The sequence below is a fragment of the Nycticebus coucang genome, chromosome 8 (genome assembly GCF_027406575.1).
Source record: "Nycticebus coucang isolate mNycCou1 chromosome 8, mNycCou1.pri, whole genome shotgun sequence".
In the NCBI taxonomy this organism is placed as follows: domain Eukaryota; kingdom Metazoa; phylum Chordata; class Mammalia; order Primates; family Lorisidae; genus Nycticebus; species Nycticebus coucang.
In genome coordinates this window covers 21481289-21500702 of record NC_069787.1, presented here as the reverse complement: position 1 = coordinate 21500702, position 19414 = coordinate 21481289, and the positions used below count along the sequence as shown (strand labels likewise).

Below are 19414 nucleotides of genomic sequence, written 5' to 3'. Positions count from 1 at the left end.
AGTAGCCAGCCAGGTGGACAGTGCTTTAAGTACCTTCCACACTTCTCCTCTGATAGTAGAATGTCAGCTGTTTATTCTCTTTCCATATCACGTCAAATCACACTGATGTTGGGTGAGCAAAACGATTTATGTAAACACTTGGAAATGAAGTCAAAATTTGCAGTGAAATGAATTCTTTTAGTTTGCCATTGTATTTGAAAATTATTCTTAAGAAAGCAAGAAGTGGGACATTTCAATCTGCTGTTGGTGAGAATGCTTGCTAATCATTTCCTAAAACAACATTTGTCTTTGAAGTCCCGAGATTGTAAGTACAGTTACCTAAAACACTTGATAAATTCATAGATGCCCAATATCTATGCAGTCTTCCTTAATCAGAATTTTGGGGTGCAGGGACTGTAGAGCTGTGTTTTTAATAGAAACCTCATTTACGTACATTAAATTAAAACGATACATACAGCCATCAAGTATGACCAGGTGTGATTAAAGAGTAAATTATAAAATCATGGACAGCATCAAAGAATTATTTATCTTGAATAATGTATGAACTTTTAAATTAGAAGATAGGGTTTAAATCATAAGTTTCATAAAACTTGGTGCTACATTTAGGAAACACATCAGAGGGATAATCCATGGTTCATGGAAAGAGAGGAGTCGATTTAAATAGAAATATATTGAAATGTGAATGTAGATATATGTTTGTATATTCGTACATACACACATACATATGTATGTTTTCAGAAAGATTTAAACATAACCAGGTGTGATTAAAGAGTGAATTATAAAATCATGGACAGCATCCAGGAATTATTTATCTTGAATAATGTATGAACTTCTGAATTAGAAGATAGGGTTTAAATCATAAGCTTCATAGAACTTGGAGCTACATTTAGGAAACACATCAGAGGGACAATCCATGGTTCATGGAAAGAGAAGAGTTGATTTAAATGGAAATATATTGAAATGTGAATGTACATATATGTTTGTATATACGTACATACACATGTTTCCAGAAAGATTTAGTACCATGGAAGGTTATCTTAGTTTGAAAAAAAATCTGACATTTCTTTTCTATTTTGTAGCAAATTCAATCAAGCAAAGAAAACCCAGACTGCTGTTGCCTCCCACGGAGAGTGGCAGTGGCAGTAAGTCTTCAGTCACTGTCCTCAAAGGGGACACCCTGCTGCTTGAGTGTTTCGCTGAAGGCCTGTGAGTAACCTGAGTCCTGCTCGAGACTCTGTCCAGTCAGTGTCAAAGAGAATCAGACCCCAATTAAGAATGCGCTTGCATGCACATTTTCCAGTTCTTTCTTTTTTTTTTTTTTCCAATATAAATCCTGTTACCATATTTCTGAAGGAAGTAATTTGTACTTCATTTTAGCTTCAGGAAGTAACTGAGACTGACTTAAAATTAGATCGGTCAATTTGTGATACCGTCCGTGGAGGGGATGATGTCAACATTCTCTTTACCTAAGTCAAAGGCTGTTCTTTTTTTTTTTTTTATTGTTGGGGATTCATTGAGGGTACAATAAGCCAGGTTACACTGATTAGCCATTGGCTATCACTGTTGGGGCCTGGTATTCCGTCCTGTCCCATTTCTGTTTCTAACACTATTAGCTCTTCTCCCTTTTCAGGTTTCCAGGAGCACAATTTATCTTATATTTTACCCTGCTATCCTCTGTATACAAGGAGGACCAGACCGTGTAACTTAAGATCTTGAGTTTCGCATCAAAACCTAATTAACTGAACTTTATTCACACCTGAAAGTGCAATGCACTTTTCAAATCTTCCAAGAAAGCTGTAAGGGACCTTACTTGGCCAGACCTTGAAATTGTTACATATATTAACTACTGTAAGTCCATGGAAACAGGGACTGTCTTATTTAATAGTTGGTCATGCAAGGTCTCCTGTTTTTACTACTATGCTTCAAAACTTACTGTTTTTCCCCAACATGGGGAATACCATGGAAAAGTGTATTTCATCTTCCTGGCACTAAGTTTACTGATTTCAATCATCACCTCTTGGTAAGCCAAACACTTTTGGGAGTCACGTTAGTAAACTAATGTATTTGAAATTTTAGAAATCACATTCGTTCATAATTCAGTGTATTTTCTGAATGACTAGTTTTAAATTAGATCATGAAGAAAAGGAGCAGAGGTGTTTTTTTTTTAACCTTTTCCTATTTTTTTATATTTATTTATTAAATCATAGCTGTGTATATTGATATGATCATGGGGCATCATTCATTAGCTTCACAGACCGTTTGACACACTTTCATCACACTGGTTAACATAGCCTTCCTGGCATTCTCTCAGTTATTGTGCCATACACTTGCATTCCACATTTACCAAGTTTCACATATACCCTTGTAAGATGCACCACTGGTGTAATCCCACCAATCCCCTTCCCTATACCCACCTTCCCCATCACTCCCCTCCTTTTCCCCCTTCCCTCTATTCTTAGGTTGTAACCGGGTTATAGCTTTCATGTGAAAACCCTAAATTAGTTTCATAGTTCTGAGTACATTGGGTACTTTTTCTTCCATTCTTGAGATACTTTACTAAGAAGAATATGTTCCAGCTCCATCCATGTAAACATGAAAGAGGTAAAGTCTCCATGTAGTTTAAGGCTGCATAATATTCCATGGTGTACATATACCACAATTTATTAATCCATTCATGGATTGATGGGCACTTGGGCTTCTTCCATGACTTAGCAATTATGAATTGGGCTGCAATAAACATTCTGGTACAAATATCTTTGTTATGATGTGATTTTTGGTCTTTTGGGTATATGCCCAGTAGAGGGATTACAGGATTGAATGGCAGATCTATTTTTAGATCTCTAAGTGTTCTCCAAACATCTTTCCAAAAGGAATGTATTAATTTGCATTCCCACCAGCAGTGCAGAAGTGTTCCCTTTTCTCCACATCTGTGCCAACATCTCTGGTCTTAGGATTTTGTGATATAGGCTAGTCTCACTGGAGTTAGATGATATCTCAAAGTAGTTTTGATTTGCATTTCTCTGATGATTAAAGATGATGAGCATTTTTTCATATGTCTGAAGGCCGCACGTCTGTCTTCTTCAGAGAAGTTTCTCTTCAAATCCCTTGCCCAGCCTGCGATGGGATCCCATGTTCTTTTCTTGCTAATGCGTTTGATTTCTCTGTGGATTCTCTTTATTAATCCTTTGTCAGAGACATAACCTGCAAATATCTTCTCCCATTCTGAGGGCTGCTTGCTTGCTTTACTTACTGTGTTCTTGGCTGTGCAGAGGCTTTTTAGTTTGATCAAGTCCCAGTAGTGTATTTTTGAAGCTGCTTCAATTGCCGGGGGGGTCCTCCACATAAAATACTTGCCCAGACTGATTTGTTTAAGGGTTTTTCCTGCACTCTCCTCTAGTATTTTTATAGTTTCATGTCTTAAGTTTAAATCTTTAATCCAGTGAGAGTCTATCTTAGTTAATGGTGAAAGGTGTGGGTCCAGTTTCAGTCTTCTACAGGTTGCCAGCCAGTTCACCCAGCACCATTTGTTAAATAGGGAATCTTTTCCCCAATGAAGGTTTGTAATTGGCTTGTCAAAGATCAAATAATGGTAAGTAGCTGGATTCATCTCTTGGTTCTCTATTCTGTTCCAGACATCTACTTCTCTGCTTTTGTGCCAGTACCATGCTGTTTTGATCACTATCGATTTGTAGTATAGTCTGAGGTCTGATAGCATAATTCCTCCTGCTTTGTTTTTATTTCTGAGTAATGTCTTGGCTATTAGAGGTTTTTTCTGATTCCATATAAAACAAAGTATTGTTTTTTCAAGATTTTAAAGTATGACAGTGGGGCTTTAATAGGGATTGCATTGAAATTATATATTGCTTTGTGTAGTATGGACATTTTAACAATGTTGATTCTTCCCAGCCATGAACATGGTATGTTTTTCCATTTGTTAACATTCTCAGCTATTTCTTTTCTTAGAGTTTCATAGTTCTCTTTATAGAGAGCTTTCATGTCCTTTGTTAGATAAATTCCCAAATATTTCATCTTCTTTGGCACTACTGTGAATGGGATAGAGTCCTTAACTGTTTTTTCAACTTGACTACTGTTGGCATATATAAAGGCTACCAATTTATGAATGTTGATTTTGTAACCTGAGATGCTGCTGTGTTCCTTGATCACTTCTAAGAGTTTTGTAGTAGAGTCCCTAGAGTTTTCCAGGTATACAATCATATGATCTGCGAAGAGCGCAAGTTTGATCTCTTCTGACCCTATATGGATACCCTTGATCGTCTTTTCTTCCCTAATTGTGGTGGCTAAAACTCCATTACAATGTTAGAAAGCAATGGAGACAATGGGCAGCCTTGTCTGTTTCCTGATCTGAGTGGAAATGATTCCAATTCAACTTCATTCAATATGATATTGGCTGTAGGTTTGCTGTAGATGGTCTCTATCAGTTTAAGAAATGTCCCTTCTATCTCGATTTTCTTAAATACTCTGATCATGAAGGGATGCTGGACATTATCAAAAGCTTTTTCTGCATCGATTGAGAGAATCATATGGTCTTTGTTTTTTAATTTGTTTATGTGCTGGATTACATTTATAGATTTACGTATATTGAACCAGCCTTGAGACCCTGGGATAAAACCAACTTAGTTATGACGTATAATTTGTTTGATGTGTTGCTGGATTCTGTTTGTTAGGATCTTGTTGAATATTTTAGCATCAATATTCATTAGTGATATTGGTCTATAATTTTCTTTTCTTGTTGGGTCTTTTCCTGGTTTGGGGATCAGGGTGATGTTTGCCTCATAGAACGTGTTGGGTGGTCTTCCTTCTTTTTCTACCTTTTGGAACAGGTTGAGTAATATAGGTACTAATTCCTCTTTAAAGGTTTGGTAGAATTCTGAAGTGAAACCATCTGGTTCCAGGCTTTTCTTTTTAGGGAGGTTTTGTATGGTTGATGCTATTTCCGAACTTGATATGGGCCTGTTCAACATTTCCACTTGATGCTGGCTAAGTCTTGGAAGGTGACGTGCTTCCAAGTATCGGTCAATTTCCTTCAGATTTTCATATTTCTGAGAATAAAGTTTCTTGTAATATTCATTAAGGATTTTTTGGGTTTCTGAGGAGTCTGTTGTTATTTCGTCTTTGTCTTTTCTGTTTGATGAGATTAGAGATTTTACTCTTTTTTCCCTGATTAGGTTGGCCAGAGGTTTTTCTATTTTATTGACCTTTTCGAAAAACCAGCTTTTTGATTTATTGATCTGTTGTATTATTATTTTGTTTTCCATTTCATTTAATTCTACTCTAATTTTGGTTATTTACTTATTTATTTTTGGCCGGGGATAGGTTTGAACCCGCCACCTCTGGCATATGGGACCGGCGCCCTACTCCTTGAGCCACAGGTGCCACCCCAAATTTTTGGTTATTTCTTTTCTTCTACTGGGTTTGGGGTTGGAATGTTCTTCCTTTTCCAGTTGCTTGAGATGTCCCATTAAGTTGCTAACGTCCTCTCTTTCCGTTCTCTTGAGGAAGGCTTGCAGTGCTATAAATTTCCCTCTTAGAACTGCCTTTGCAGTGTCCCAGACGTTCTGATAGTTCATGTCTTCATTGTCATTTTGTTCCAAAAAATTTGCGAGTTCTTTCTTAATTTCATCTCTGACCCAGCTATCATTCAGCATAAGGTTATTTAACTTCCATGTTTTTGTATGAGTATGCAGATTCCTGTTGTTACTCAGCTCAAGTTTTATTCCATGGTGGTCCGAGAAGATGCAAGGAATAATTTCTATTCCTTTAAATTTACTGAGGTTAGACTTGTGACCTAAGATGTGATCGATTTTGGAGTAAGTTCCGTGGGCTGATGAGAAGTATGTGTATTCAGTTTTGTTGGGATGAAATGTTCTGTAGATGTCTGCTAAATCCAAATGTTGGATGGTTAGGTTTAAATCTAAAATTTCTTTGTTCAGCTTTTTCTTGGAGGATCGATCCAACACTGCCAAAGGAGTGTTGAAATCTCCGACTTATGGAGCTGGAGGAAATCAAGTTAGTCATGTCTGTTAGAGTTTCTCTTATAAATTGAGGTGCATTGTGGTTGGGTGCATAGATATTAATAATTGAAATCTCATCATATTGAGTATTACCCTTAACAAATATGAAGTGACCATTCTTGTCCTTCCTTACTTTTGTTGGTTTAAAGCCTATTGTATCTGCAAATAAAATTGCAACACCTGCTTTTTTCTGATTACCATTTGCCTGAAATATGGATGATCATTCTTTCACCCTGAGTCTGTATTTGTCTTTTAAGTTAAGATGTGACTCTTGTATGCAACAAATATCTGGCCTGAGTTTTTGTATCCAGTCAGCTAACCTATGCCTCTTTAGAGGACAGTTTAAGCCGTTCACATTAATGGAGAATATTGATAAGTCTGGTGAAATTTGGGGTATCGAGTTTTTCAAAAGTCCAGTGGACATTTTTAATCCTTTCTCCAGTGTGGAAATTGGAGTTTGATCCGAAGTTTCTGAGTGAGTTTACTTTTGTGGTATAGGATTGGGTTGGTCATTATGGAGGATAGGTCTGAGAATATCCTGAAGAGCCTGTTTGGTTATAGCAAATTTCTTCAACATATGAATATCATTGAAGTATTTAATTTCTCCATCATAAATGAAACTCAGTTTAGCTGGATACAAGATCCAGGGTTGAAAGTTATTTTGCTTTAGGAGATTAAAAGTCGATGACCACTCTCTTCTGTCTTGAAAAATTTCAGCAGAGAGATCTGCAGTCATTCTAATATTCTTCCCTTTGTAGGTAATGGATTTTTTACGTCTGGCAGCTTTGAGAATTTTCTGCTTCATATTAACTTCAGTGAAGTTAATTATGATATGCCTGGGGGATGTCTTATTGGTGTTGAGTCATGCTGGTGTTCTGAAGCTGTCTGCTATCTGAAGTTCAGAATCTCTAGGGAGTCTGGAAAATTCTCTTTCATAATTTCATGCAGAAGGGCCTCTATGCCCAGCGAGGCCACTTCATCTGTTTCAGGAACTCCAATTATTCAGATATTGCCCTTCTTCTAATTATCCCAGAGCTCTCTGAGAGAATGATCCATTTTTGCTCTCCATTTCTCTTCCTCTTTGAGAGTCTGGGAGCATTCAAAGGCTTTATCTTCAATGTCAGAAATCCTTTCTTTTGCTTGGTCCATTCTATTGCTGATAGATTCTACTCAATTTTTCGTATCTTTGAGGGCTGCAAATTCTTGCTTCAGTGTGTCTAAGTCTTTGGTGGTTTTGTCTTTAAATTCATTATGTTCTTGAGACAACTTTTGAATTTCTCCTCAAATTCCTATTTTCACTTTATTAATCTTGTCTGCAATCCAAATTCGAATTCGATTTCTGACATCTCAGCCAGTTGTTTATGAATGGGATCTTCAATTACATCTGCCATATCTTTCCTTTGCGGGGGTTGATCTATGCTGGTTATTCATGTTACCAGAGTTTTTCCACTGATTCTGCTCCATGGTTGTTTTACTCCCTTTGACTTTTTGCCCTGGTGCTTTGTCAAGGGCCTGTACAGTGTTGTGGCCTGAGAAACTGGGGCCCTGTATGGTGTGGGGCTAAGTGGTTCTGTCTTGTTTTCAGCTGGTTTCTGTTCCACCCTAGTGAAACAGATACTCTAGATTGAAGTCTCAGCTTTTGTTTGTATCCTTGTGGTCGCAGCTCGCCTCAGCGGGGTTGACATGGCGTTCTTCAACCTTCTCTCTTAGTGCAGCTCAAACCTACCAGGTTACTTGCTGAATTTTTGTCCTTTAACTCTCCTACTGGACGGGAGCCTCTGTGGAAAGCTGGCTTCATTCAGCCATCTTGTCTCCTCCCCTCTCAAGGAACAGAGTTTGATGGTTTTAGAGGCCCTAAGCTTTCTAAATTTCTTTTTCTGTCCAGAAAAATATCTTGGTTACTTTTCTGTAGTAAATTGCCAATGTCTATTGACATAAATTAGTTAAATGTGCCATGACATGGCCTCTGTTCTGCAAGTTTTATCTCTGTATTATTCTGGAAGATGTAAGCCTCGTGCTCATTTTGAATTATGCTGTAACACCTGCTCTACTAGTTGTATTAATATGTGTTTGCAGTGGTATAAATTATATTCTTTCAGGGTTCATTACTATTTTGATTCTTTGGGCAGGGCAAATCTTTCAGTAATTCTTTTTGTCTTATTTCTTACAAATGCTGTCATTTACCTCTTGAATTGGCTGGCAACTGCAGAGATTGTCTTCAGAGTAATAGTAATGCTTTCATGTACTTGTAAGATGAAGTGCCATGAAACATTATATAAAAGCCAAGTGGACTTGAATACTTGTCCTTGGCACATACACATTTCTGATGTACTATTGTAAGAGTTTTCACCTGATGTGTTTTTTTCTAACTTGCATTGAGTTTATGTTGGGTAATCCTATACAATCTGGTCTTCTTTTAGATAAAGATGATATATATATATATATTTTTTTTTTTTTTTTTTTTTGCAGTTTTTGGCCGGGGCTGGGCTTGAACCTGCCACCTCCGGCATATGGGGCCAGTGCCCTGCCCCCTTTGAGCCACAGGCACCACCCAAGATGACATATTTTTTAAAAGTTGTTTAGAGTACATTAATACACTTGTTCTAAGAAGTTTTTAAGTCATAAACCTTCCAATAACAAATTACAGCTACGACATTGTAGGGGCCAAGCTCATTCCTTCCCCAAAGGTTCACTGAAAAATCACTGACATGAGGTAGATGGATCAATAGGAGAAAAAGCATGCACACTTTTAATGTGTGGACCCAAGAATGTTCAGAATGAAGGCTCCCCAAAATTGTCCATTTTTATGCTTATGTTCAACCAAGTACAGAAAACAGTGTGGAAATATGATTGGACAAAAAGGACATGATATAACAATAACAGACTGAGAGAGGAAACTCAGCAAGAGCTGTTTGGGTGGGTTCTTGCTGGCCTCTCTGAGCAGCATTTGTCCTTCTGGGCATGGGGCAGGACCTTCTCTGAAATAGGCCTCTTACAGCTTACAGTCAAATAAGGTATGTCAGATAACTTATGTCCAGCTTTTATATAATATTTTTAGGTTTTATGGCTGGTTTAAAAAAAGGGGGGGGGTTCTCATTTCTATAACCTGCCTTGGCGAAAAAGAATTCTAGTTTCTATGGGTAGCATCAGAGTAATAAGGAGACAGGAGAAGGTTCGAGAAAAACCTTTGCTTCTGAGGCTGCTTCTAAGGCCTTCATATTGAAGGACTGTTTTCTGAGCCCAATAACATGGTGCTACTATTTTGTGTCAAGCAAGTTGTTTTGCACTTTCTGTCCATTAGCTGAGTTTATCCTCACCACATTGAATGACTATTTTATTCCCACTTGGAGGTTAGGTACGTGAAGTCCAGAAAGTTGAATTCACTTCTCCAAGCTTAATGTAAAGTGAACTTGACATTCCATTTTGTCTGGCCCTCCAAACCCTAAACCACCTCTGGATTAAACTTAACTTCAGCATAACATTTTAGCCAAATGAACAGTTTGGTTCAGTTTAGATAGGGTTGGGGGAAGGACCCTTCAACTAAACAAGAATGGCCTTGCCTCTGAATCTAAAGTTTCATACAGTAGATAGTTCAGCAAGCAGTAATAAATGTTGGTATTAATGCAAACAGGTAATCTTTCAAAGGGATACTCACATTAAGAGACTTAAATTCTATAGATTCTGTGAGTAAGGTAGAAATTGGGGATTGTTAAAATGATATTTTGAATCTCATTAGGAGAGGAAGGTGTTTATTCCTCAAGAGAAGTGCAAGCAGCGTGTCCTACCTTCAGTGAAAAGGTCACATCCATGCACCAGTTCACGCTCACCTATAATTTGTAAAATAGCCATTTGTGTGCTGCACAAATTGTGTGTGTGTGTGTGTGTGTGCGTGTGTGTGTGAATTCATGAATTTCTGCTAGGTATGATTCTATTTGAGGATACTACTTTATAAACAAAGAAGTATATGAATAGCTGGGCACTGTGGTTCACCCCCACATGAGCCAAGGGGTCAAGAGTTCCAGACTAGCCTGAGCAAAAGCGAGACCCTGTCTCTCCTAAAAATGGAAAAAATAAGCTGGGGGGTTGTGGCCTGGGCCTTTATTCCCAGGTACTTGGGAGGCTGAGGCAGGAGCGTCACTTGAACTTAGGAGTTTTAGGTTGCTATGAACTAGGCTGAGGCCATGGCACTGTAGCCTGGGCACCAGAGTGAGAGTCTGTCTTATTAAAAAAAAAAAAAGAAAAGAAAAAAAAAAGAAGTATATAAATAAAAATTGGCCAGACAAGGTCCTGAACAAAAAATTAAGATTATGATATAGTATACATTTATGTACAAAATGGAATTAAGCTGTATATTTTATTTTTCTTCTAAATGTCTTTGCTCAAATACTGTTAGTAAAAGTTCCTTAAATTAAAAGAGAGAGAGAGAGCAAGAGAGAAAGAGAATTAGCACTAATATAGCTGAAAATTCTTGCCATGGTACAGACCCTAGCTGAGATAAATTATGTCTCATGTTCACCTAAAACTTATAGATAATCATTTTCATTTATTATTTCAATTAACAAAAGGTATTAAAGGGTTAGACTAGTTTTCAAAGGCTAAGGGGAACAGAAGATCTTGCAAAAAGTGAGATGCTTGCACTATTAAAGCAGAGACTCACAAAGAACTCCTGTTGGGGAGGAACTGAGGTCCAGAGCAGCCTGTAACTTGGCAAAGTGCCATTTTGACAGATGGAGTGAAAAACAGGCAGTTCGGAGAGCTGGGTTATGCATCCCGTTAGGTGGTGCACTCAGGAAGCCAACAGCTAGTCCACTTTCACAGCTGCCTGCCTGAGCATCTCCACGGTTGCCTATAGAAGTGAGTCATGTGCTCTAAGTCTGGTAAAATATAAGATAATTGTTCCAGAGCTATAAGGCAGGTTAGTATTTGAAGTCTTAAAGGGGGGAAGGAGTAAAGAGTATAGATTATAGGGCTTTCATCTTTACCTCCAATATTTTTTGCATGATAACTAAATCATTGTAATCACTGACTATTGATATAAATAATTTGAGAACACTGACATAAAAACAATGAGGTAATTGCTCAAGTATTAGCTAGAAATGAATGGGTTAGTTGATTATAATCTTGTAGTCTAAGTATAAACAACTAGGAAGAACATAGATTATAAAGCACAAAATAATAAAACACACTGATATAAAAATAAATTGGAATAGATGCATTTAAGTTCTAATATGTCATTAATTACTCCAGTGACCTTAAGCAAATTAATTTCTTGAAGCTTCAGATTCCTTGTTAATAATGCCCACCTTTAGAATAATGAAAGTCATTAGTGGTAAAAAGAAATATGGAGAAGAAAAAAGAAGAATCAAATAGCCCAACTGGGGAGGAGGAAAAAAAAAAAATCCATCAGTTAGAATCAGCCATTAATGTTTTCCATCTATGTAAGTTTTAAATCAAATGAGTCACATAGGGTACTACTTTTCTACTTGTCTGGTTTTCACGAAGAAGTATTTTTCTTAACCTGGCTGTTATAATTCCCCAGTTCTATCTTCCTTTCTACCACGGTGGAAAAAAGTCAACATGTGTGACAAGTTATCACACAGTCATTTCTTTTATTTTTGCTTTTCTGTTTGTTTTGATTAGGTGAGCTAATCTTTCAAAAGCTCTAAGTAGGAGAGATTTGGTTCATTCCTCCTTTCTTCTATTTCCCACAAGGACATAAGGATGAAAGAACAACCTGGGTAGCAGTGTCTGTGCTGCAGACTTCCACTTGCCCAGAATGGGCTGTTCATCAGTGTAGCCAGCACATTTGGCTTTCACACACCCGAGCTGCATCCTCCATGTCAGCTGCCATCAGCTGCATAAGGTTAAAGGGGGAATCCTGGCTTCTCTCTGTTGTCTGTTGGATCCTATATTACTGCATTTTTCAGACTCACACGGGGAAGCCTGCTGTTATCTCTAGCCTCTGCAAACTCCCTACAGGGAGATTTTCATACTTGAAAAAATATCTTTTAATATCATTTCTCCAGGCTTCAATAATTTATCCTTAATCCAGCCACACCTAGTCAGCACTTTTCCCCTGAAGAGAAGGGAGAGACAATTTCTGAGGTAGTAGATTACTAAAGTAACATCCAGTGAAAGACCCTTGTTCCAATGCCCGTGTTCACCACTGATGGTGGTATGCAGGTCTGTCCACCTGTAAGGTTGATGTGACTCAGTGGAATCTGAGCACATGTAAGCTCCTGGTAAAGGATGTGTCCTGAGGGTTTCTGTGTGTTTTATTTTCTACTTAAAAACATATGTATCTTTGTTTATTTTGCAGACCGACTCCACACATTGATTGGAAAAAAATGGGTGGTGACTTACCAAAGGAAAGAGATACAAATTACAACAAGACTTTGAAGATAGAGAATGTCTCTTATAGGGATGAAGGGAATTACCACTGCACAGCCAGCAATTTCCTGGGAACAGTCACTCATGATTTTCATGTGATAGTGGAAGGTACATGTTGGTTTATTCTTCTACTTAAAAAAAAGGAGTAAACTTATATATGCAGTGACCTTTGCCTCTAAATCATATACGTTAAAACAGACCAATAATTTCAACTTTTAATTGTGGTGTGGACAATCAATTCTATTACTCTTCAGTTAAGCAGGCTTATCATTTATATGCTGCCCCAGAGCACATACAAGGGACAGATGACATAAAAAAATCTCCTGATAGGGATTAAACGCAGGTGATTTCCATAATTTGTTCAAATAGTCATTAAATCTAGTTTCCCACATCATCATATGTAGTGTTATAAGAAATGATTTTATTATACGTGTATGACACCATATGATATCAAATCATAAAAGAAGTAGTGTGGTTTTCAGTGGAAAGCAGAATTGAAACAGGCCTGGAAGAAAGCTTGGATTTTGTTTTTTAATCCTGTAATTAACTTACTGTGTCCATGGACACTTTATTTACCTTTTCTGTACCTCGGGGCTTTTTCTTCAAAGAAGTAAGACAGGCAGAGAAATTGTTGTCTTAATTCTATCCTAGATACAACAGTTTGGGGCCATATTTTGGGTTAAGATGATATTCAATATATTATTTGTTGGGAAAGAAGAATAGATTGTATGCTCTATGTGCTATAAATACATGTGATAGTGTCTCCATCCAAAAGTGCAAAAACCGTATTACATTCAAGTCATCTTCTTTCTGTAAATCCAATAATTTTCATTTGTTGTATTTGTAGAAGTATGTCGGCAATGATGACATCATTTTAAAAAGGGGCCAGCCACAGAACGTAGGTATTGGGGCTACGCCTGGTTGGTGGATGTGAAGGTTTTGTAGTCCTTCTCTGCCTTTGATTGATGCAGATTACTTTCTGTGACTCTGATCACATTGAGGACTTCTATCTATGGTTTAGTTGATTGTATTGATCAAATTAATGGAACGATTACTGCATTTGTACTCACTTAGTGCTGTGTACTTAACTATTGAAAGGAATTGTCTCTTTTAGGCTACCATCCAGTGACCTAGTGCTCTGGGGCTGCCGTTAATATTCCAATAAAGCTCACCTCTTAAAGCTTCAGTTTGCACAGGGAGCACCTAAGTAATGGCCTGTTGTTTTAATTAATGAGGGAGGAAAAAAAAAAAAGACTCAGACACACATTCCACTCACAAGTAAATGTTAAGATAATTGATTAAGTCATGCCCCTGTTTGAAATAACACTGTGTTTCCAAGTCCTCTCTGCAATGGATGTTGTTAGTTAAGGTAGAAAGAAAAGAATACTAAAGATGAGAATTTTATTTTCTTTGGCTTGACAAAAGCAAAATCTATATAGGAGAAAGCCCAAAATTATGCATTAACCTTAACATTTGCCAACAGTGATATATTCCTCTGACATTAAATTATTCACACAGAAATTCAGAGAGGAAGAGTTTGAAGGATTTATTTTATCTATATGTTAAGTCATCACTGGATATTTCCATGTGATTTGGCTACATCGTGCAACAGGGATATTTTTCTATAACCTCCCCGCAGCCCCTCTGCAGCTCACACACACACACCCACGAACCAGACGTGTCTAATTGTTAGCTTCTCCTACTCTAAGTTGCTGACTACTAGAAATCCTTCCAGATGGCTGGAACATTGCTACGGTAGCTGAATATTTTAACAATCTGGCCACGTTTTTCTCGACTGTAAGACTGAAGCTTTCCAAAGAATTGCAAGGGTTGCAAAAAAAAAAAAAGAGAGAGAGAGAGAGAATCAGAGATGTAAAATTCATTATGCAGTTTAAAATGTTGACTACAGGACTCGAAAGGAATATAGATTTCCTGAAAAAACTGTTTTCACTATTCATAAAACACCTATTAGCACTATTGAGATGTAAATAATGTTTTTATGAGGAACATTTAATCATCCTTCACCCTTAGTGAGAAACTGCTAAAAGTACCCTCCGTTGTATGTTTTAGGAGTTTCTCTTTTCCTTTACACATGAAAAGCAAATTGAGCTTAAGAGGTCTTTTTTATTTTGAAGTGTGAAAGCAGTAAATACAACCTTCATTAATCATCTGGATGGATGAGTTCACTTTTATTCAATTCTCTTTTGCCTTCCTGCACCCTCTCCTGTTTCTTTTCTTTTCTTTCTTTCTTTCTTTTTTTTTTTTTGTCTCTTTTATGGAAACACAAATTAAATAACAAAGATTAGCCATATGGGAAAATGGGCAATGTTCTTGTGCCATTTGAGAATCTAGTCCATTCTGAAAAGACCCATTGTGCTTTACTAAAAATGTGGATTGAATTGTTTCCTTTCTGCATATGATATTTCTTCCTTATTATTAAACCTAGTCAAATCCTGTGAGCTTGTTCTTTAAGCTATGATATCCTAAATATGAAATCAAACTACATTTCAAATCCTATAATATATATAACCCAAACCAACCGGGTTGTCTTGACTAAGTACAGTTGTATTTTCTAGATATCCATGATATAAATAATTACACATTCACTAAAAAGAGATTGTTAGAATAGCAACTAAAACATTCTAAATTCAGAAATCGGGCAGCACCTGTGGCTCAAGGAGTAGGGCGCCGGTTCCATATGCCGGAGGTGGCGGGTTCAAACCCAGCCCCGGCCAAAAACCAAAAAAAAAAAAAAAAAGAAATCCAGAAATCAAAATATGATTACAATCACATTTTCACAGATTATTTTAAAATAAGCTTCCAGCAGTAATTTTAATGTGGTCAACTTTTGAATAATTTAAGTTTTTTGAACTTTAGTAAGTATAATAGGAAATCAGAGCCCCAAATGATTTTGCATTTTCAAAGAATGTCATAAACGCAAATGTAATTCGGTCATTGATTACACTTAAGAAAAATCTCATTTTCAAATAACAAATCTATTCCTTAAAAAGCTGCAATTAAATCCAACAGTTGTTGAACCTATTTTTGATTTATTATGATAGAGATATTTAATAGGAGTCAGTGATAAAACAGTTTTACCCCACTGTGTTTTATGTTTCATGGGCACCCAATTTTCTGTTATATTTTGTTTTTCTTCGAGTGATAGATATCCTATTTAGTTTGCTTTTTATATAGTCTCAGTACTCAGACATTTGCATAACTCTATCTTCTTATTTTAGTATTTAAAATTATGAGAAAATAGGTGAAGTTTGAACATACCTAATTTTCATCAGTTACTATATGTCTTAGGATAATAGATAAAATAATGAGATTTGATGATCATGTCTTTTTCAAGGATGAGACATATAAAAATAAATTTGCAAGCATTTATAAAGAAAGCTTATGAAGAAAGGTTATAGTAAAGTTGATTGATGAAGCCTGGTGAATGGTCAAAACTTCATAGTCAGTTGCTAAATATTGGGAGAGCCTGGATTTGGAAGCACAAAGTAACAGTTGATAAATTGAGTCGGTCTTGGTTCCTGTCTTTGTTCCAAATTAATAAGATAATAATGAATTAGAAATAAAACCTCTTGGCTTTGGTGTCTCCGTGTTGCTTATTTGTAGGTCCTTTGCACGTGGAAGGACCATAGAATGGCAGGCACAGGAAATGGGGCTTTTTCTCTTAATGACTCTGTGCAAGTTTAATGACTTCTCCAAAGCCCAGTCCTCTGTCTGTAAGGAGAAATGGTTGGAAGATGTGATAAACTAAGCTCCCTTTCAGGCCTAGCACCAATAGATCTTAGCACAGGCACCATGGGAAATTTGAAACATGATAACAATTAGAAATCTCAATTTTGTTATGCATGGAGATTAGGAAAATAGCACCATTCCTTAATTGTCTTTATTTATATATGCTCTAAAAGCTATAATTGTAGTTTTCTACTGTAAATATGATAATGTTCATGTTTATGGAGTTTTCCTCTAACTTACAAATTATTAATTTTATTATGATTATATGAATAGATTTAAAAAGTAACAATAACATCAAACACTTTACCTCAGATAATCATCTACAGTTTATAACTTGGATTATTTGCAACTGAATGTTTACAGATGGGATAGATTATGAATACACACATAATACATATATATATTAATGTGTATGTTTGTGTATGCATATATATGTATATATATACACATACATTTTTTTTACTTGGAATTTAACAATTAAGTCCACACCCCATGGAATAATCACAAAGGCACTTACCTTGCTTTAATTCACCAGGGTTATTTGTATACCTGAGTTTCTACTTATGACTTAGTAGGTATTTTCTTTTCACATAATCCTCTTTCTTCTTTACTTGAAAAGAATATTTAAATGATTTTTAAAAAAGTTTTACACCTATATATGTCTTAAAGACTACTTTTTGACTGAAAATGGAAATTTAAAATGTCTTAAGGGAAATAAACAATACTTGATGGGAATTACTATCTACAAGTTTTGTGCAATTTTCTCTGAAATCAAATCATCCAAACAGTCTACACTTTAATGTAAACCTTTTATTTGGTCTTGACAGTGTAATATTCTTAAATTGACAGATCATGACAGCAATGTTTGAAGGAAAGAAAATGTCTCATTTTCTTCTGAAATACCAACTTAATACTATAATATTAGAATCAGGGTAGGGAACCTGTGGCCTTGAGACCACATATGGCTTCCTGGATTATTGAATGCAGCCTTTTGACTGAATTCAAATTTTATTAAAAGGTGTACCATAGAGAAAGATGAAGACTTGCTTCCTTTGGTGCTTAAAAAAGAACAATCTTGAAATCAGAAGGTCACGGGTTCCCACCCTAAGACTGCAAAAGGCTAAATATTACTTTTAGAATTCTCTCCCTCCCCCCTTAAAAAAAAGCTCTTGGAAATGATGTTTTCCAAATGTATTAGTTAGATCGAAATGGAGCTACGAGCATATAAATGCTATAGAGTCATTAATTTAAAAATATTTAAAGTAAGGGTGGTGCCTGTGGCTCAAGGAGTAGGGCGCCATATTCTGGAGGTGGCGGGTTCAAACCCAGCCCTGGCCAATAACCACAAATACATATATATTTAAAATAAAAGTTAAAAATTTTAAATACTTTTATTTTAGAATTTCTCAAAATATAATTCTTGAGTGTCTGACTTTTTTAGAAGCCATGCTGCAGCTTAAAAATAAGCCGTAGCCAGCACTAAATAATCTTACCATCTGTTTATGCCTCTCTCATTGTCTTAGTGGGATAGATACTTGTGTGGCTAAATAAAGTGGCTGCATAAACAGTAACTATTTTTAGGGTACTGATTTTTTATCCACGCTGAGTCTAAATTAAACACAGACACACACACACCCCCCCCAACACACCTCATACCACATAAATACAATTTCCACCTTGCTTGCAGTTTATCAAAAAGAGCTACAAGGAACTACTTTGTGGTGTCTGCCCTCTGCTGGTGCATGGTAGAAATACAGACTTTAAAATTTTGGGACCCTTTAACAACGAGCTCTGTTCACTTTGTTTCCAGAGCCTCCTCACTGGACGAAGAAACCCCAAAGTGGAGTGTATAGTACCGGGAGCAGTGGGATCTTGTTATGTGAGGCTGAAGGGGAACCTCAACCCACAATCAAGTGGAGAGTCAATGGCTCCCCAATTGACAGTAAGTTAAAACACCATTTGAAATGCAGAGCTGCAGGTGCTGGTTTGATGGGGTTATGAATGGTCAGACACTCTGTAAAATGGAGCTGGGAAGTGGCTGGATTAGCAAGACAGATTTAATCAGAAAATTAGCAATTGCCTCTTTCTAAGCAAGAACTGTTGTTCCTGGAAGAGTTGTGAATAATGTTTATAGTGGCTAGGTTCTTTTACAAATTATGTATAAAAATACTTTTGTTTTAGAGGCACCTGAAAGAGAAAGTGGGTACAGTCAAGGAGGAAAGCCAAGTGTTTCTCTCTGAAAAGAAATACGAAGAGTAACCTACTAGCTGAAAGCACAGGTTGAAAGTTGGAACCCTCCCTTAGACCCAGGCAAAAGTGATGCCCTGGTTGGGCTCTGCCCTTCTCAGAGACCTGCTCAGTGCATCCTCTGAAAAATCCTCAGGGACAGGGAGACATTCCAAGCCTGAACCTGTGCCCATTACCCTTGGCTCCCTGCCTGTTCTTAACCAAGCTCCACTGCAAATGCCTTTGTCCAGTCAGCCCGAGCCCTCTCCAGATGGTCTGAGCTTGGAAAGGTGGACATTACCCAGGGCTTGGACCTCCTCCTGCCACTCCACCATGCTCCAGAGTACACCTCCAAGGAGTACCTGGTCCTGCCCTTGAACCTGACTCAGATCACTGCAAATGCAGGCAGGAGGCAGAACATGTTCTATGTGTCAACCAGTTGTCTCCATTTGGGTATAATCTTGAGACATATGACTATGTATGTGGGTTCCACTTGTCATTTTGCTGTGGGGCCTACAAATGTCAAGGGTGAGCCTCCCCATGCTCCATGGACCTTGGCTCTCACCTCAACTGTGCGTCTTCCCACCTGTATGACCTTAAACTATTTACTGAATCTCCTGAGCTCAAGTTTCTTAAACTGTAGAATACAGATAATGATACTTGGTTGTGGTTGAATGAGAAAAATATGGTTAGCCACTTAGGGTAGTGATTCATCCATAAAGCATTGTGTAGTTTATAAACACTGGAGCAGACTGCCCATGTTTGCATGCTGGCTCCACTGTTTCCTGGCTGCCTGACTGGAAGGAGTACTGGTCCTCTTAAAACCTGTTTCCTCCTCAGTAAAATGGGGGATGTAAGTTGCACTGAATCATGAGGCTGTTATGTGGATTAAAAGAAACATTGCCCAGAGAATGCATAGCTCAGGGATCGCCACACTAGCAGCACCCCGCCGTTTTTTTTTTTTATTAAATCATAGCTGTGCATATTAATGTGAACACCATACACTAGTTTCATAG

At 37.2% G+C, this 19414-nt stretch overlaps 1 protein-coding gene across 4 annotated transcripts in view; it reads left to right on the top strand.

Moving 5' to 3' along the window:
• The window catches only part of CHL1 (cell adhesion molecule L1 like), a 219231-nt gene that overhangs the window by 151139 nt on the left and 48678 nt on the right, over positions 1 to 19414 (top strand). For all 4 annotated transcript variants that reach the window (XM_053600236.1, XM_053600237.1, XM_053600234.1 and 1 more), the window contains 3 exons: positions 1080 to 1206; positions 12352 to 12530; positions 17983 to 18114. In XM_053600236.1, the coding sequence (XP_053456211.1) occupies positions 1080 to 1206; positions 12352 to 12530; positions 17983 to 18114 (438 nt within the window). The remainder of the gene's footprint in view (positions 1 to 1079; positions 1207 to 12351; positions 12531 to 17982; positions 18115 to 19414) is intronic.